This window comes from Amphiura filiformis, chromosome 1 (assembly GCF_039555335.1).
Source record: "Amphiura filiformis chromosome 1, Afil_fr2py, whole genome shotgun sequence".
Taxonomy (NCBI): Eukaryota; Metazoa; Echinodermata; class Ophiuroidea; order Amphilepidida; family Amphiuridae; genus Amphiura; species Amphiura filiformis.
The window spans coordinates 65,281,474-65,302,452 of record NC_092628.1 but is presented as its reverse complement, the minus strand read 5'-3'; the positions used below and the strand labels follow the sequence as shown (position 1 = coordinate 65,302,452).

General features: G+C 38.5%; 1 protein-coding gene across 2 annotated transcripts; it reads right to left on the bottom strand.

The window, feature by feature from the left end:
• Positions 1-1,643: 1,643 nt before the first annotated feature.
• LOC140151105 (cyclin-dependent kinase 4-like) lies at positions 1,644-18,632 on the bottom strand. 2 transcript variants are annotated; one of them, XM_072173328.1, is made up of 8 exons: positions 18,481-18,632; positions 12,553-13,314; positions 10,820-10,958; positions 9,058-9,225; positions 7,685-7,794; positions 6,267-6,317; positions 5,383-5,515; positions 1,644-1,936 (listed from the first exon to the last, which is right to left on the bottom strand). In XM_072173328.1, the coding sequence occupies exons 2-8, from the start codon at positions 12,777-12,779 to the stop codon at positions 1,724-1,726; spliced, it is 1,041 nt and encodes a 346-aa protein (XP_072029429.1). In that variant the 5' UTR covers positions 12,780-13,314; positions 18,481-18,632; the 3' UTR covers positions 1,644-1,723. The 2 variants fall into 2 exon arrangements, with proteins under 2 accessions (XP_072029429.1, XP_072029438.1); XM_072173337.1 differs by lacking the exon at positions 18,481-18,632 and adding an exon at positions 18,025-18,044.
• Positions 18,633-20,979: the final 2,347 nt, after the last annotated feature.

Genomic DNA, 20,979 nt, shown 5'->3' with positions numbered 1-20,979 from the left:
CTTACCAATCAGCATTACTACGGGGCCGTGCAATAATAATTATGTGTACCCCAGGGTGGTGAATTCTCAAAGTGGTCTGCCTTAACTTGCTTGCCCCACCCCTTTGGGCGTGCCAAAAATCTTTGCCCCCCCCCTTCACGTGCCAAACCCTTTCCCCCTTTGATGTGCCAAAAATTCTTTTGCCCCCCCTTAGGCCTACACACTAAGATTTTGGGAACCCAAATTTAAAACCTTTGTCTTATCTTATTATATGACCGCAGCGAGCAGGAAATGTTGCATGTTTGAACGTGTTCCTAATGTTTTCCTACACCTTTTTAGGGCGTAATATAGAAACGGTGCCCAAAATATCCGTGCCAAAAATTGCTTGCCCCCCCTTTCGACCTGCCAAAAATTGCTTGACTCCGACTTTCGACCTGCCAAAAAATGCTTCCCCCCCGCTTTTGGCCTGCCAAAAAATCTTTACCCCCCTATAATTCATCACCCTGGGGGTACACATAATTATTTCACCATCCCTAAGACTTCATTGCAGCTTATTTTTCTCAATCACATATAAATTTGAAAATAGACATGGTTTTGAGGCTCAAATTACCCCCACACCCACACCAAGTTTGACATGGGGTAGAGGGTCAGGAAGCATTTTGCATTGTGTGAATAAAATTGAAGATATAGATGTAAACAAAATTACATTATGGCAGCAGGGATTAATTAATTTAATGCCATCCTCAAAGAAAGTAGTAGGCCTAAACTTCACTGATTATTATTAATAGACCTATATCACATAAAACGCCTGTGTGAATGTGATACAATTGCTGCTTGGTAGTTCTGATCTGCATACACTTTTCTGAGAACACTTAATTGTTCAAAGTGACATAACATGTGCACGTACATTGAAAAGATTAAATTAAAAAAAAAGGGTCTATAAATTTGACAAATTAATAGTAGTCATTGTATGAAACATTTTTTCATTCAAGATAAAAAATGTAGAAAATGTGCTTTGGATGTTAAGGAAACAATTTATAGCATTTTAAATTAAGTTTCATCATTACAAATATTTTCATGACTTATAAAATATTCATTTTTTAATGACGAATTTATGAATGATTTGTAAAATGGCAAATTAATGAATAACAAATATGTAGTATGACAAATATTTTTAGTTTTCAAGTTCAACTCAAATTGGGCATGCACAGTTCAGTGGCCCCTCTTGGCTGCACTAGTCTATGTGAACTATTTAGCCAACTTTGCTTGCCCTGTGTATTCATGCATGCAAAATATTCCCCAGAAACAAGTGGGTCAATTTTCTCTGCATACTAATAAATACAGGTTATTAAACTTTGCAAATGAAATGAGCCTAGACATCTGTTACCAATATTTTACCTGTATTATGGTGAGTAGATCATTCTCAAAATAGGGTCTATCCAGTTTGTAGGGTCACTGGGGTTAGCATTAGTATCATTTATCAAGTTGTCAATTTAGGGAACTGGGGCAGCAGATAGGGTAATTGGGGTTACCAATAACATTTATCAAGATGTCAACACAATTAGCTTGACAATACTGACATGGGCAAGTGGAATTCCCAGTGGTACGCCTTTTTTGGCAAATCCATTTCTAAAATCTGTGAGTTTGTTTCTGTCATGTCATAAGATACATTTGTTACAGTCCTCTGGCTGGAATATATGTATCAACACATCAGTATCACAATACATTAACTATCTGTGCAGTTTTAGGAATCAGGCAATGTATCCCGAGATGATGGTGGAGTCCTTGACAATGGTGGCGTCCGTGATGATGAAGGTGATGCACTGACAGGGGGCGTGGTTGAGCCACTGTCAGTTTCATCATCATCATCATCTGTATCATCTAGTCCTGTGAAATAGTCATGATTGAGGGCCTGTGATGCACTTGGTCTGTCTTCAGGGTTGAATAAAATCAGACTCTGTTGGCATTAAATAGAAAACAGACAAACAAACATGAAATATAAGGGAAAGATTCTGAGCAGGTTAGATAAATATCATGCAGAATTTGCATATACACTATAGGTAGTACGACATACATGATTCGAATGTCACATAAAGCCGTTCGTCCCGCGTACAGGAAGAGTTAAACCCTGTGCTCGTTAATTGTCAGAGCAATTCGAAAAGAGAAGGGGGACCATCCACGGTTCTGATATCTGCAATCAATCCTAGGTTCCAGGATCGTGTATAGGCAAACTGTGCACGTAAAGCCTGTGCGTTGATACTCAATCAGTTGAGGTAAGCACGTATATGGAAGGAAGGAAGGAAGAAGTGGGACATATGAGTACAGTATTATAGAGGACATACAAGATGTCCTGTTTACTACTGTAACTACCGAAAGCACAATTCATCCATGATTTGTTTAAGATATTAGGGTGAGGCCAAAAACACTGAATACCAGCATGTGTTGGTGTACACATTTCATGCATGTTGCAGTTGGGACTTCTGTAAACTGAGGGAAAATTAATTTTTATTATCTAATCAAAATCTGAACTGAAAAGTACAGTGTCCCAATAGTAATTTTTATCTAGTAATAGGAGATGAACATTAAACATTATCTATGCACATTTCCTGTGTTTATTTTGATTAAATATAATAGGGTCAGTCCATGTCGAAACAGATTGAGTGTACACCCACCCTCTTGGATTTTGCTCTCCTTTGGCTCAGGAGTACCTTTCATGGATCCCTAGGTGAGGTAAAAAAAAAAAAATTCAAATTCCATTTCGCTTTGCGAATGGCGGGCAATCAAAGTTTGGCGACCTCGACCAAAATTGTGAATTTAAGGGGTCCAAATGACAAAGTGCTCTCTTTGAGGGGCACTTTCTTCTTAATTTAATCAGTTGTGATCCTCTTTTTGAATGTGGTCACTCACTGGCTGTGTCTGAAATACCTAATGCCAAAAAGATAGATTTCGAATTTCGTTGGGATTTCAGAGGGGTCAAAATCAGCACTTCACTGTTCAATCAAATTATCTTGATTTTGAAGGACCCATGATAATGTCACAGTGCACTTATAGGTCCTAATTATGTTCAGAATGGATTAACCATATGCCAATGTCTATGAGCAATTCAAAAAAAGAGAAATTTCTAGACCCTACAGAATTTTAGGCCACCCCTAAAGTGGTTCAGCCACAAATGGCACTTAAAGTCGGCAAATTTTGACCCCTAATAACAGATATGAATTTCTAGTCTTTTGCATCTGAAAGAATGTAGTTTAATGTTACTAGGAACATAAGATTTGTTTTGTATTTTTGTGTTTTAGTATTAAGTTGACGCTTTCAAAAATAGTCATTTTTGCCTAACATACCATGCATACAGGATACTGTACAAAATGCCAATTTTAGTATGATATTTTTTTATATTTTTGATCACTTTATAGCCATTTGTATTATTTATCCTGATATTTCAAGTTGCTCTTGAGTCAAGTAATAAGAAAAAAAACTACTTTCTAATCCTCTGTATGGATTTTAAGGGGTCAAAAATGCACTTCCTGGCAACGATGCACATGCAAAGTACAGGTTATGGGGGTCAAATTTTCAGAATGCTCCCAATTATGTCAAGTAATATATCAAATTACTCAGTATGGTCATGAGGATTCCAAAATGTATAGTTTGTTATGTGTCAGACCTTTCAGGAGGGCGCTATGACGAAAAAATGTTCATAGGTCAACGACCTTTTGAAAGTATCAAACACAAAAATACAAAACAAATCTTATGTTCCTAGTAACATAAGACTACATTCTTTCAGATGCAAAAGACTAGAAATTCATATCTGGTGTACACCTAAAGTTATTAGGTGTCAAAATTTGCCGATTTTAAGCGCCATTTGTGGCTGAACCACTTTAGGGGCCTAAAATTATGTAGGGGTCTAGAAATTTCTCTTTTTGAATTGCTCATAGACATTGGCACATGGTTAATCCATTCTGAACATAATTAGGACCTATAAGTGCACTGTGACATTATCATGGGTCCTTCAAAATCAAAGATAATTTGATTGAACAGTATGAAGTGCTGATTTTGACCCCTCTGAAATCCCAACGAAATTCAAATCAATCTTTTTTGGCATTAGGCATTTCAGACACAGCCAGTGAGTGACCACATTCAAAAAGAGGGTCACAACTGATTTAATTAAGAAGAAAATGCCTCTCAAAGAGAGCGCTTTGTCATTTGGACACCTTAAATTCCCAATTTTGGTCAAGGTCGCCAAACTTTGATGGCCCACCATTCGAAACGAAATTGAATTTGAATTTTTTCTTGTGACCTCACCTAGGGGTCCATGAAAGGTACCCCTGAGCCAAAGGAGAGCATAATCCAAGAGGGTGGGTGTACACTCAGTCTGTTTTGACATGGACTGACCCAATAGACCTGCATTGCCAAATTCCTCTTGCTGCCGCCTCCAGGGGTACACTAGCTGCTGCCCAGTTACTTTGTCGCTATACTAAAGTACCAGTGCAGTACCTATCTAGTACCAATGTGTAAACTGTATATGTGATTCAGATGGTGTACTATAATAGAACAATGAAACAGTTGCACGGCAGAATCTGGTACGGTACTAAGTGTCACGGACTGCTGCTTAAGGAATCATTATGATCCAGAAGGTTCAGATGGTAATTTATTTAGACAATTTTGTAATGGGTGTGTTGAAACAGAAAAATATGGGAATGAATGAAATTGCTTTTTATAACACCCCTACTCATTTTGTGCCTATTTTTTAGCATTTTTCTCAAAATTATAGCGCATTGGGGACAAGTAAGATATGTATATTATAGGGCAAGGTCTACAACTTCTGCACTGGAAATTTTCCAGACCACAGCTGTGGAGTTACAGTCAAAAATGAGGGAAAACCAATATTTGATCAATAAATCAATAACTACTTGCTTTGAGTTACTGAATTTTCAGTATAGTAGTTGTAGTCCTTGCCCCTATAATATACATATCTTACTTGTTACCAATGAGCTATAATTTTTGAGAAAAAAAATGCAAAAATAGGCACACAATTGGCCAGGGGTGTAGTACCCCCTTAAACATATCAAATTGCATTCTGAATATGAGGAATGTTCCTCCCTCTGATATCAAAGAATTTTGATTTTTTTTAAAAATTGGTGATATAATACAAATTTTAAGACAAATTATTATATTGATATTTTTTTATTTTTCATATATTTACAGTTCTCGAAGTAAACTTTATAAATGTAATGATATGTACTTAAAGTGTATGTAGCTGGGAGGAAAAGCCAATGATCATTTGAAAATTTTGACCTTTCATATTGAAGGTAATTTCCCCCCCCCCCCAAAAACACAATATTTGGGCAAAAAATGTGTATCTTCAATGTGTAAGGTAAACATTTTCTTTTACCAATTACAGCTTACTTGTAATAAAGATAATCCTTCTTGGCAGATTTCTGGAATAAATTGTTCTAGTGCTCTAGATGGTGTCTGGGCAAATGAGCCCCATGGTAATGATACATCTGGCCACTGATCTTCAGGTGGTAGACCTACAACACTGTAGCAAGAATATAAGAAAATTATTACACTTTGATAATAAAAATCCAAATTTGAATAAACAAATAAAATAATTATTCTGATATTGACCAACAGTCTCCTCCTACTAATGGCAGGAGGAAGCACTTTCTTTCATTAATAACTTAATATATAAGCTGCCTCCTTCATTAATTAATAAGAAGTGAAGTGTTAATTTTATATAAACAACTGTTGCTTCCATGATTTTATAAACTATCATTGGCTTAGGTAGCTTTTCAACATGGGGGAGGGAGGTATTGCAAAATATAGGTCACAAACACCCATTTTCCCTCTATTTTATCATAATTTTTTCACCTAGGATTATTGGGGGGAGTGACTATATAAATCCAATTGTATGAATAATCCCACCCTTTCCCATCTTTTAATGCTGAATGGTCTTGCATAACTAATGACAACCTGGCTTTGTCCAATATTGGAATTGAGTGAGAGGGCAAAGATTCACTAAAAACACAGTCAAAGTGTGCCAACATTTGGTTTTTCTTGGTATGAGATACAGACTCTTACAAATAGTTGCATTGACTTCACGCTATAACAGGTATACACATACAGTGGCTGTTGATTTGCTTTACCTGTGGTGGTGACACAGAGGTATTGATTGAATAACTTTTCTACTCTGCTGCTCTTATGGTTAATGATTTAAAATTTAGAATTAAATAACCCATTATCTAAACTATTTGTCGATCAATCTGACAATCAACAGTTCATATACTTACTGAAATATCTTATGCAGCTGATCTATATCAGAATTTCCACAAAATAAGGGTCTGAAACAAAAGGTCAAATGAAATAAATCATCAAACATGACAAGTAACTAAATAAATATATGATTAAACACATAAACAAAATAAAATAAACAAATACAATCTACCCTGATCTGTGCACTATAAAAAAAGGGCTATATACATTAAATTTTGTTCATTTGGTGCGATAATAGACAGACATCAAAGGTGTACCTTTGTAAACAAATCATATGTACACCGGAAGCTTATCTATATGGGACAATAAAGTATTTATCCAAGAGTTTATTTGATTTCCTAACATGTGATTTAAAGCCCACTGACATTCCACGGTATGTAGAAATAAGAGCAATCTGATATACCGGGTGCATAAATTTCAGGCCATTGCAAGCAAACATGTGTGTCCACCTGTCCACATAAGATTTAGATAATTTTTAAAAACTTTTTATACACAAAACCAAGCCAAAAATCACATTTTGTTCTATAACAATCTAAAATGATCATACACTGATGATGTGGATTAAGTATTGTTTTAGTTTTTCATAGTCCTAGTACAAAGCTTTACATTCTGGCTACTTTCCATAATGCCATATGACTGTAAAAGCAACAGCGGTATATATAAGGTAATAAACATATAATTTGAGAAAATATGAATGATCACGGAAAACAAAACTGACTTGCAACTTTTTGATCAAAATGATGTATCTTGTCATTTTGTATTGTGCTACATGAGTTAAACTTTGTTCAGTTTTTTGCATACATTTAGGAAATTAAACATTTTTTTGTTTTTGTCATTGCATGTGACAATTAACTCTCAAATTTGTTTGTGGAGTGGAGCAACACAACACCCTTTATTTAGTAGCCATACAAGACAAAGGTTCAAGATTTTACATTTTGATATATTTTGTTATTCATAGTATTTTCCTGTTTACAAATACAATACCAACAGTGTTTAACAGATAGTTGCTTGTATACATTTTTGCTTTAAAAAATACATTTGAAAAATATAACAACTCAGAAACAAAAGATTGGTTGTTCTGTAACTAAATAGCTCTAAATGGATTTCATTTGCAAACAAACTTTTTATCTGCTTAGATTTGTTTGGACTTTCCTACACGTTTTGATCGTGTGGGTCCATTTGTACAAAACGTTAACTTTGGACACCAATTGGTTACATTGTAAATATAATCATATCTCTGTGCACCTAATTGTGATCTTGCAAAACGTAGTAGGTACATTTTACAGCAAAATGTTGAGGATAATAAAGAAGCATTAATGATTTAGAAGAAGGGCTTGTTGACTTTCATTCTCCGCTGCAGTTATGTAATTCTTTCACAATACTGTGCCCCTTACATCACATTTCAATTTTGTTTTATGTTACAATGAACTCTCACCTTCTTCTAAATAATTCAGCAAATATACAACCCACACTCCACATGTCAACTGGCGTGGCATACCTTGCCTGCAAGAGAACTTCTGGGGCTCGGTACCAAAGAGTTACCACCTGTGATGTGAAATGAATCAAATAATGGATTATCAATATATAATTGTCTTTCACAACATTCTACATGAAGGGTGAGCAGGGAAAATATTTTATACAATTTTCTAAAAAATCTTATTTTGAAGTTTAATATTAAACTTAACAACAACAACAACAACAACAACAACAACAACAACTACATGTACAACAACAACACATTTTACTAATAGAGACCTATCATCACTTCCTGCATGTTTTGATAACAGTTTGGATGTGTAAACTAGAGAGGTCCACTGCTAGACCCAGCTGATGTTTCATCTGGCTTCTTTAGAGTAGAGCCCCCTGTTTTTTGTATTCTTTACCTTTTTACCCGGGGGTCATACATTGTTAGTTTTCAAGATGATTAATCTAAAAAATACTCCAAAATGGTTGGAACTCTGCACCACCCATCTTTTTAATATATTCTTTACATTTTCTTTTTCAATTGATACCACCTGGGGTTTTGTTTTCTAGATATTTAAGGTAAATAAGACCCAAAATATAAATTCTTTTCTTTTTCATTTGACACCACCTAGGTGGTCATACCATACATGTTTAGTTTTTGTGATATTTAATTTGAGACAGACCCAAAATATGAATATTGACTGGGTCTCGTGTGTGCCACCTGGGTGGACAAAATATTTCTAACTTCTTACTTTTTTCTTTTTCATTGAACAACCTGGTGGGTCATAACTTCTTGACATTTCGAGATATGTCCATTTAAGATCAAAAGGCGAGTGATAGAATAAATGAGTATTGACCCGGGTCTTATGAGGAGTACCACCCTTGGGTGGGGAAAACATCTTTGCCTTTTTCTCTTTCATTTGACACCACTCAGGGGATCATACCTTGTTGACATTTCGATATATGTCCATTTAAAATCAAAAGGTTGGTCAGGTAGTGTAGTAAGCAAAAAAGTGAGTAAGTAAGTAAGCTACACTTCTATATAGGCTGGACATCATGGTCCAGCAAAATCAATTCATTCAATCAGAAACGGACAGATTCTGAAAGAAAACAGATGAAAAGAAATGGGGAAAAACATCCCTTTTTCTCTGGAATTAAAAAACCTTTGATTGTATTCTTTTTTGTTCAGCAAAAACCTGTCACAAGTTTTAACATTTTCAATGAGCATTGGAAGATGTTGTTGATGTGTCATGGTAATTGGGTGGCAGGCAGCTTTATCATCTTCTCATGACACCCTCCCACTCTCATAGCCTGCCACAAAATGTGCTCATTTCATAAGCTTACCACTGATGTGAGTGCCATTTGAAACCCATACACTCTAGCTAAACCAAAATCTGCCAATTTGAGTTGATTATCTCCAGTCACTAGGATGTTTTGTGGCTTGAGATCACGGTGAACGATACGATGAGAATGAAGGAAGTCAACCCCTTGTAACATCTGTTGAGTTAAATCCTGAGATAAAAAAACAAAGCAGCAAATAAAAACAGATTAACCAGAAGCAAATGATTTAAGATTTAAGAAATAAATTCCTGATTTGAAAAAAGTTAGCAGCCTCTGTTCTATGCCCCTCTACTTACCATAAAGCTCAAATTGTAAATACATAGATTGCAAAATGTTTAACCCCTCACTTTTAGGAGAATTGGCTTATTTTGCATAAGTTTAGTTACAAACATTTAACTTTCCATGAACATAAATCTTCAAATGAATTGCATTCTCCAATCACTAGTGTGTACAATTAATCCAGTATGGCTATTACCTAAAGATCATTAATTTTACATAGTATTAATTTAAAATACTTACAATTCAAGATCACTAAGGGTGGTGCAATAATTATGTGTACCCCCGGGGGGTGAATTATAGGGGGGGCAAAGATTTTTGGCAGGCCAGAAGGGGGGAAGCATTTTTGGCAGGTCAAAAGGGGGGTCAAGCGATTTTTGGCAGGTCGAAAGGGGGGGGGGCAAGCAATTTTGGCACAGATATTTTGGGTACTGCTTATATTACGCCCTAAAAGGCGAGGAAAACGTTAGGAACACATTCAAATGTGCAAAATTTCCTGCTCGCTGCGCCTGCGCTCGCATTATATGATAAGACAATTTAAGGTTTTAAATTTGGGTTCCCCAAAATCTTGCATGTGTAAGGGGGGGCAAAGATTTTTGGCACGTCAAAAGGGGGGGGCAAAGGTTTTTTGGCACGTCGAAGGGGGGGGCAAAGATTTTTTGGCATGGCCAAAGGGGGGGGGCAAGCGTTTTTTAGCAGACCATTTTGAGAATTCACCCCCAGGGGTACACATAATTATTGCACCACCCCTAAATGTCATGAAAATTAAAATGTAGCATGAACTGGTATTATTTTACATTATATTGCACTAAGGTTGCCTCCTATAGTGGAAGTGCAATGGCTTGAGTATGATCCCTTATAAATGGCAAGTGACAAGGATCAGTTTCTCAGGCATTTTCAGCCCCACACTATGATTGTATTATTGGAACTCTTAGCATTAAGATGCTACAAATTTGCTTTCACCCTAGATCACATAGATGGGTTGCAGGATGTACATTAAATATACATCTGCAATATTTCTCTAGAAATCCTTATTTAACGGGAAGACCCTATAAAGTGTCTTCACTGTTTGTAAACTGGAACTGAAACACACACCCACACCTATCCTCAAAGATGCCTTTTTTCAGCTTGACCATTGCATATTTGGAATGTGTGACATCCTGTTTCTATCAGATAGTCTTTTGTCATTTGGGAAGACTACTCAAGATTGAGGGGGGGTGGTAAAGCTGCAGTATTAAACCACAAAGTGATCCCACTTTGGTTTTTGTAAATGTGTGGTGCCCAGTACTATAGATAACATGGTCTGTATATAACACAGACTATTCCTCAGAAGACTATGTAGATTGTGAGGGTGTTTGAAAATGGCAAGATCAGTCACTGAGGTCATACCAGTTCAAGACTAAATTCTGCAATTGACACAGTCCTCCCGAGTCCCTCTCCACTCTTTAGCTATGAACTTGCAGATTGGTCACTGAGTTTGAACACTAACCTTTATTCTGTCTGGTCCTAATCCTGGTGATGGACATCGCTCAAGATATGTTGCCAAGTCTTGCTCAACATATTCAAACACTAATGTTAAATTGATCTCTGCATTGCTTGAGACTACACCATAACATACATCAAGTAACCTGTTAGCAAAGAGAGAGACACACACATTTATACAAACATATTGAGGTGATGAATAATAATATAGGGACTAGAAAAGAGAAAATGAGATGTCAGAGGGTAGTGAGGGAATGATCAAGGGCCAAAGAGGGATGGTAGGAGGGATGGAGAAGGTAAAGAAGAGGTTGCATAGAGTGGAATGGGCCAGAGGAGTAGTCTAGATGGAACACCCACCTACTGACACATACATTGCATAATAACATACACACCCCCTCCTGTATGACTACCAAGTGTGGAGTTAGACATTTCACACCCCCACATTCAAGAGGTAGTGTTATACCCCCTCTATGGGTCAAAGACACTGTTTTTGAAGCTATCTCAACTGTGGAGCTCCATGTTTGCGATCAGACTCCACAGTTTGAATGCGGATACAAATGCACACACACCCTGTGTAAACACCTACAACCACAACTATGGCCATTTAAGTTTTTACTATCCAACTGTGCGCCTATCCGGATCCATACACCTGCACATGCAGAAACTGTGGTGTGCACATGTACTTGGTTGCTTACAAAAGCACACAATATTGCAAACCAATTACGCAGTTTAGTTGTTGAGTGTGACCAGATTGACAACCTCATACCCCACTTTATCCTATTAAAATGGAGATTTTTCGCATTGGAAACAAACTAATATTTTTCTCATAGTCCCAGTGAAATTTTAGGTCAGAAATGTTTTGGGGTGAGCAAAAAGGTGAGTGCTTCATCCCTATGGTGGTGACCCATACTGTTCGGTAGGCAATTGTGAAATGTTTTCTGCCATTTTCTCTGGAGGGTGGTCTGCATGCATACATTGCGGGGTCACTTACCGGGTCAGATAACTTTTATCAAAATTTTCACACTCGCAATCAGAAAATTGACATGATCTGTGCACCTAAATTTATTCCGACAATTTCTTTACCCTTTCGGAATACTTTGTTTCTAGTCTGTGTGCACGGAAGGGGGGGGGGGGTTCATAAACATTTTCAACCCCAAATAGGAGTTTATAAAAAGATTTCACCCAGAGATTGGGGGCAATAAAAAATAAACTCCGGTCACCAATATATTTATGACCCCCCTTCCGAAGAAGATGGCACCCCAGGCCCCTAATATCAATACAATATGTGAAAAACCTTAATATGAAATAGCAAAATGTTTTTGAAATTGACAAATCTAATGAATAGGTTCTAATTCTGACAAACTACATAGTGATAAAACTAATTTTTGAAAAAATAACCCTACATACATATCTTCAGCCTGCTACGCTAAATGCCTAAGTCATTTTTACATGTTTCTCATTTGCAATTTTGATTTTCTGAGTAATAAACCCATAATTCATCAAATTTCCAGTTGCATTCTTCATTAACTTGTGGAATACATCAAAAGAGATGTATTCCACAAGTTGGAAATTTGATGAATTATTGGTTTATTACTCAGAAAATCAAAATGACAAATGAGAAACATGTAAAAATGACTTAGGCATTTAGCGTAGCAGGCTGGCGATATGTTTTCTTACAATATGTTTTTAACCAAGTTTGTGTAATAAACACGCATAAAATCATGCAGTTGATCACCTTACCTGACAATATTAGGTTGTTCTAAATTGCCAAGATGCTTGAGTAATGTAATCTCTCTCAATGTTGACATTGGCATGCCTTCCTCCCCTGTCTGAATGCGAACTTTCTTGAGAGCAACAATATCTCCATTGTTGAGATCCCTTGCCTTGTACACTGTGCCATATGCACCAGTTCCTATCTCGGCCATCACTGAATAGTTCTCACTCTCTGAACGTCTATGCGACTCCATTCTTTAATAATGATCACAGAGCTGTGCAATACTGGCAATTTGTCATTTCTTGTGAGTGGGGTTTGTTTTACTTTGTTTTATTTTTCAACTGGTGTTCTTGCCCAATTTACATTGTTTGTTGCAAAGAATACATAGGTCTGCAAGTAGGTCCTCTAAAATATTTTTGCAGCACCACTGAAGATTGTTTCTTTTTCAGTGTCAACAAATAAACAAACATGCAAGCAAGAGACACAATGTTTATAAATTTAGTGGCACAAATCTAATTCAGTGCAGTTAAACTTTCAGAGAACTTTTGCAGAGAGTGCAGAGCCTGCAGGGTTTCAGTTCATTAAACCTATAAATGACATTGCCAGGCAAATGTTCAGACTGTAACCTTATAAGACACAGTTTTCTCAGGCAGAAAATATTCCAAGAATGTAATACAAATTCTTTATGTTGGGGTCAGGAGATCAATTCCTTACATCTTGATGGGAGTTTTCCCAGGATTTCAATTCCTGATTATGGTAGAAACATATCCATGGATCCAATGGCAGACCTGTAGAGTATATCAAGATAGAATTATTATTTCCTTAAATTATAATGTTAATTTATCATTTGGTAGTTTATAGTTGTATAGACCAACCAGGGCATTGGGAAGATATATAATTATATAGACCTATCTATTGTGAGAGATCTAAGGAGAAATATAACAAGGCGGTTCTTGAACCATGAGATGCATTCGCGACCGCCTGCTTTTGCAATTGGGTAGTCTGGTTGCAATTGGATTTGAACTGTTTTAGAGACAAGATAGGTCATTTCAGCCTATTTTACAAGTTGACCTCAAATGAACTTTGACCTCCATATGTGACCTTTGATACTAGCAATATTATATGTGTATATACACGGGTGCACCTATGACCCAAGTTTGATATAAAATTGGATCGATTGAGCCCATATTTATTGGTCGAGCTACAAGTTTTAAAATATTGGACGAGACGTAGTCGAGTCCCAATATTTTACAACTCATAGCGAGACCAATAAATATTGGACGTAAAGCATCCAATTTTGATATCATTATTATGTTTCGGATCCAATATTTTCACACACTTATCAAAACATAATAATGGTTGCAATAGGATTTGAACTGTTCACCTGAGAGCGTATTAATAAAACTAATAAAAACTGAAACTAATGAAATTTGTAACATCCATACATACGATTCGATTTTTGCCGGCAAAGTGGCTATAACTGGCAAAAACCTGTTTTTGCTAGTTTTTGCCTGGTTTAAACTGGCAAAAATGGCAAAAACTGACAAAAACTCATATTACTCAAATATTATCAAGTAACACAGAAAGCTCTTAAACAAGAATGGTACAACTTTAAATGAATCATTCAACATTTTTTTTATCTCTTCAAGATAAATGAAAAAGTTTTGAATTTGATATGCCTTGTTACACTAAGTTCCCAATTTTTAATTTAATAATTCATTTCGAGATAAAAAATCTAAACTTTACATCACTTTTTTAGTTTTTGCCAAGCGGTTAAAAAAAACCCACGGCTACCCTAACCAGCCACCACACCCTACCCCGCCACACCCTTAACCAACTGTACCCCTTACACACCATCCCCATCCTACCCCTACCAGTACCACCACCCAATCCAAATCATAACCCCACCACACCCTTACCCCACAAACTGCCAACCCTAAACCTACCACATACCCCACCCATGCCCATGCATCCAACCCCTACCCCCATCTTCCCATGTTCCACCTATCCCCACCCTTACCCTGTTACCCACTCCAATTACCCCCTCATGTATGTGCCTATTCCTTACCCCACGCATCCCAAACCTACCCCACCATACCCGAGCCTACATATGGCTCTTCCGGCACACCATTACCACAACACACCATACCCCACCCATAACATCACACATACCTACCCCTATCCCACCTCACCCCATCCATCCCCATTCCCCAATCTTACTCAAACCCTATCCCAATTTACATGTACCTCTACCACACTTTTCCACCCCAAGTTCACCTTGCCCAACCCCCACCTCACCCCTCCCACAATAACCAGACTACCCTACCCTTCTTTACCACACCCGTCCCATACCCTACCCCAACCCCACACATTACCAACCCCAATCCTACCACATACCCCAGCTTGCCCATCCAACACCTACCCCAATCGTCCCATAACACACACCCCAACCTTACCCTACCCCATCCTCCCCATTCCTATATACTCCACCCACACCCCTAAGTAACCTCACCCACCCCTATCCCATTCATCTCACCCGTATCTAACCTACCTCAGCCCTGAATCCACACATCCCCAATCCCACCAATCACTTACCCCACCCTTACTCATCCTACAATACTCCCTTCCTATCCAGGTCAAGAGCCTCTGGCCCTGGACCCCTCTACCAAGTTTTATTGCTGTACCCCATCATCATCATCAGTCGGCTGCAGTCCTGGGCCAGAGATATTATTTGGTCTGGTTGGAACATGCATTCACTATATCCAGACACGTCGAACCACATGTCTCGCCTGCTTTTGCGATTACTTTTGGTAGAAGTAAATGAACCTGCAACAACCCATGGTGATTTGCCTATTCAATTTGGGCTTGATTGGACCAATATTGAAATTTGACCTTTGACCCCTAAACTTTGGTGGTTCTCGGCTGGGTACAATTACTTGGCTGATGGTGACTGCACCAACCAAGTCTCATGCCCATACAACAGTTTCTACTAATTTGACCTTGGATGACCCCTAGTGACCCCAAGATGACCTTCCAAAAATTAGGCTCTAAATGTTGACTGTACCCATCGAGTTTTATGCCCATAGTAACTTGGCCTCAGATGACCCCTGAGTGACTTCAGATGACCTTGTAATGACTGTCCAAAAATTTAGCTCTAAATGATGACTGTACCCACCAAGTTTCATGCCCATGTGACAGTTTTTAGTAATTTGACCTCAGATGACCCATGGGTGACCTTGGATGACCCTGAAATGACCTTCCAAAAATTTGACTCTAAATGTTGACTGTGCCCACCAAGTGTCATGCCCATACGATAGTTTTTAGTAATAGTTTTTAGTTTTTAGTAATTTGACCACCCCTGGGTGACCCCAAAATGACCTTCCAAAAATTTGGCTCTAAATGTTGACTGTACCCACCAAGTTTCATGCCCATACGAGATTTTAGTAAGTTGACCTCAGATGACCCCTGGGTGACCCTGAAATTACCTTCCGAAAATTTGACTCTAAATGTTGACCGTACCCATGAAGTTCCATGCCCATATGACAATTTTTAGTAATTTGACCTCAAATGACCCCTGGGTGACCTCGGATGATCCCAAAATGACCTTCCAAAAATTTTGCCCCGGGGGTCCGTTATGCCCACCTTCCCCTACCCACTAAGTTTCATGCCCATACAACGGTTTTTACTAATTTGATCTCAGATGACCTCTGGATGACCTCAGTGACCTTGACCCACTAACCAATACAAACCGGTTCTGTCTCAGGTCAAGATGCAACCACCCACCAAATTTGAGGAACGTGCGACCCCTAGTCTCTGAGAAAATAGACGGAAGGCAAAACCTAACCAAAATGGAACATAAATATATACAGAAGGAATACACTATCAGACCAATTAAAAAAAGAATAGTTTGCACCATCTAAGATGTCTGGTTATGTACATTGTAGGTAAACAGGTTGAAGGGGTACGGCATGCAAATGGCCCAAAGTCCGAGATAGGCGAAACTATATATTTTTTGACTTATTATGACCAGAGGAATACTCTGTGATTTTAAAACAAAATTTGACAAAATGCCCATTTAACCGTATTAATCTTGACCTATTTTGCAATGTTGACCTATTTTGCAATGTTGACCTAGATGTAAGTGATCGAGTGACATCTTTTATTCTTAGGTGGTGCAAACTATTCTTAATTTGAATTATTGCTAGACGGACAATTTGAGACCATTTTGATATAAAATTGGATAGTTTTGACCCCAGTTGTGGAGCCCAAATGGTGACCTTTGTGCTTATAGTTCTAAAGCAAATTGTGATACATCGCAGATCTTTTGTAGGCATAACTATACTTTTTTAGAATTGTTATGACTTGAGAGAAATACTGAATAATTTATTTTAATAATAATAAAGTGTCACTAATTTATAATCAATTACCGGTATCAAAAAGTCAAAGCGCTGCTTCAAAACTTTGGAGAATTATAAGGAGCTGTGCAAGTCCCTGGTCCTGAGGGTAAAATTTCGAAACGATGTACCGAGAAATGCTTGCATGCCCTCCTCGGCATGCGAAAAAAATTTTGCCCCCCCACACATGCCAAATTTTTGGGACCGCAATTTGCAAACCTTAATGGTCTATTTAAGCGTTTCCGTTCTGTTTTCCTAAACCTTTTTAGAGCATTTAGGGGGCCAAGAATGTGTGCCAAAAATTGCTTGCCCCCCTCTTGGTTTGCGATATTGCTTGCCCCTCCATTTTGGCTGGCCAAAACATTTTTGCTTCTCCCATAATTTTACCCCCCCCACTGCAGCTTAATATTGCACATCAGCCCACTGATGTTGCAATTTGTAAAACTTTTTCATTCATTCAGCAATCAGTGGTCAGCTAAGGGGCAATAATTATGAGCCAGGAGAGTAAAATTGGGGAGGGGGGGCAAAGAATTTTTGGCTATCCATTTTTGGCTGGCCAAGGGGGGCACCTTTTAAATAATAACATATTCTATGGGGCTGTGCAATAATTATGAGCCTTGGGGAGGGTTAATGGGGGAAGAAATTTTGGTGAGCCGAAATGGGGGGGTGGCAAGCAATTTTGGCAAGCCAAGAGGGGGGGGAAGCGATTTTGGCACACATTCATGGGCACCTTTTTTAAACGCTCTAAAATGGCTTGGGAAAACAGCTAGTATGGAAATGTAAAATACCAATTTTAGATCCTGCTTGCTGCGCTCGTAACATAAATATCTACCATTTCAGGTTTGCAAATTGGCAAAATTCGGCACTCAAAGGGGGTGGTAAAGATTTTTTGACCGCAACCGGCAAGTGATTTTTGGCAGGACGAGAGGGGGCGGGCGGGGGCAAGCGATTTTCATTGGCGGGCTGTTCGGAAATTTTATCCCCCCCCCTAGCCTAGGCCCAAGGCTCATAATTATTGGCTTGAGAAAACAGTAGGCCTAATTTAAGCATAAAACATTCCCAGATTTAATGCAACCACAGACCCTGCAACTCTTGCTCTATCACCGTTCCCACGCTATTCATCTCAGGGTCTTGCAAAATATGCCAAATATGCAATAATGGCCCATATTTATCATGCATACATGTATGCGAAGTTCCAATGTATTTTCGATTTGACCGTGTACTGCACCCGGTACTGCAATAGAACTGGAGAAACATGTAGTGAACTAGACAGATGCATAGGACGAATTACCAACAGAAAGTCATCACAATTGTCTACTCCGATCCCGAGTCTACTGAAATACATGTATTAGAATACACATTCCAATGGAGGTGACCTCGCTTACAAAATGTATTTACCTAGCCTAGTATTGTCATGTTTTAACAATCAAATCCACCGTCATGATCATGAAGACAGCGCGACGATAACCAGTCAAAATGTATAAATTTCTGTTTGACACGGAACAGGCAGAATTTATATACGAGATAAAAAAGACACTTTTTCGAATATTCTGTACTTACCTATAGGGTCACCTTTAAACAAAGAAATACACCAGGTATCATGCGTGTGTGATCGCTTCCCTGCATTCACCTGTTGGTCCTGGGAAACAGCTCAGAAATCTATTGTTGATAGTTGCCACACGTGCTAAAAGGTTGTATACATATAAAGTGATGGCGCTGTTTTGTTGATCAGCTGTTCAGGCATCAGTGGTTCAGCCTGATAAAACTTTTTTTGACCCCATAATAATTCATCCCTGTATTTCTCAGAAAGTTCAAGGTACTATCATGCGGGTAACTTGAATTTACACGCATGAACGTGGCCCGGAACGTGGCACATGATTGGTGGAAAGTTTTTTTTTTTTTTTTTGAGATCATTGGGGAATTTTTCAAGCTGATTGAGGCCTATCACCAAAACAATGAAATTGTCCCATAAGAAAATTCCGGAGAACATAATGGTTCATACCGTAAGGGGCGTGCACTGTAATTATGAGCCCTGGTAAAATTGGGGGGAGAAATTTTTGGTGAGCCGGAAGAGGGAGGGGGAAAGCAATTTTTGGCCAGCCGAGAGGGGGAAGCCATATTTGGCACGCATTCATGGGGTGGTGCAATAATTATGTGTACCCCGGGTGGTGAATTATAGGGGAAAAGATTTTTGGCAGGCCAAAAGGGGGGCAAGCATTTTTGGCAGGTCAAAGGGGGTGTCAAGCGATTTTGGCAGGTCGAAAGGGGGGGGCAAGCAATTTTGGCAGATCATATCAAAACGTTAGGGTACTCTAGCGTCATTGATCATTTTCTTATTTCATTCCATTAACAACCGTCCACTGACATCAACAAAATTCAGACATTTTCTCAAAACATTTGTATTACTAACCCCACAACTTTGACATTATTAGTCGTATATCATGCTTCTTCATACCAAAACAATCATGAGAATGTCCTGCAATTTAAAATCGCATCGGAAACAATGTAGATGATATTGTTTACTCGCAAATAATTTTTATTCACCATCGCCTATGTATTAGAAATGCTTCGATCTGTGCCTGAGATCCGCGTTTTTCAGCTTTTCTACTGCTTTTCTATGTATTTTGACCATTTATCTCAAAGCGTTACAACGTCGTGGCACCATTTGTATACCTGCTTCCTTGTATCCAATTGAAGCTTGGGATGTTTCCAAGCTTCTCATCTAATAAAGAATCTGATTTGCCAAGTATCTCACTCGCTTATAGCGACAAAACTATAAAAGGAGTATATGAACTTCTGAAGCAAAACCCCCATATCACCTCTGCATGAACCAGGTATATTGGTCTCTCCGCAATCTGTATACAGTGCGTGCAGTGACACGGTTGGTATGCTGAGATTTCACCAAAGGTTAAGGATGGTAATCTGAGAATGCATAGAGCCATACACAGAGATTGGGTTTGACCTTGTAATCCCTATATGCAGTGTTGGAAAGAAGTAATAAGTCGCAGTGTGCAAAGGGTCTCTCACAGCTAAAACGTTTTGATATGATTTTGGGCAGAGCTGTCAACTCTCACATTGGCCGTGATTCTCACGCATTGGGTCACTTTCTCACGGTCTCACGCCAAGGTAGTATAATCTCACGCCAAGGTAGTAAAGCTCACGCAAAAAGCTGGAAAATGAGTAAAATCTCACGCATCGTCATGAATAATGTGTTGCTCCTCCCCCCCTCCACCCCCCGCTTTTCACATTCTCGAGCGCCGTGGCTCAAATAATTATGGTACAAAATGAACATTGGAGTCGGCAAATCCCGGTACGTCTCTGTCTCACGCCAAGCAATTCCAAAAAGTTGACAGCCCTGATTTTGGGTACCATTTTATATTACGCCCTAAAAAGGCGTAGGAAAACGTTAGGAACACGTTCAAATATGCAAACTTTCCTGCTCGCTGCACTCACATTATATGATAAGACAATTTAAGGTTTTAAATTTGGGTTCCCCAAAATCTTACATGTGTAAGGGGGGGGCAAAGATTTTTTGGCACATCAAAAGGGGGGGGGCAAAGATTTTTTGGCACGTCAAAAGGGGGGGCAAAGATTTTTTGGCATGGCCAAAGGGGGGGGGGGGAAGCGATTTTTGGCAGACCATTTTGAGAATTCACCACCCGTGGGTACCGTATACATAATTATTGCACCACCCCTAAATAAAACGCTCTAAAAAGGCTTAGGAAAACAGTATGGAAATGCTTTGATATGCGCGCTCACAACATATATCTAGCCTATTTAAAGGAGTATTTCGTGTCCGGGGGCACTCCAACTTTGGAGGTGACGCGTATGTATGGCTGTTAAGACCCCCTTTTTCAGCATCGCTGTCACCCAAAGACCCCATTTTTTTTTACGAACACGTGTTCTGTCACCCGAAGACCCCTTATTTTTTCATTTCATCTGTCACCCAAAGACCCTTACTTGTTCAATTTTATCAGCAACTTTCATTTATCACTGATTTTGTCACTTATTTTGATAAAACAAGGAAATTTGAAGCCATTTAGAACTAGAAATTCGATT

Excerpts from the sequence above, each read along its gene's own strand:
- LOC140151105 (XM_072173328.1), bottom strand. The coding sequence starts at position 12,779 with ATGGAGTCGCATAGACGTTCAGAGAGTGAGAACTATTCAGTGATGGCC. Across the intron at positions 10,959-12,552 it reads GAACAACCTAATATTGTCAG|GTTACTTGATGTATGTTATG; the intron begins GTAAGGTGATCA and ends CTTTGCTAACAG. Across the intron at positions 5,516-6,266 it reads CAGCTGCATAAGATATTTCA|TGTTGTAGGTCTACCACCTG; the intron begins GTAAGTATATGA and ends TTCTTGCTACAG.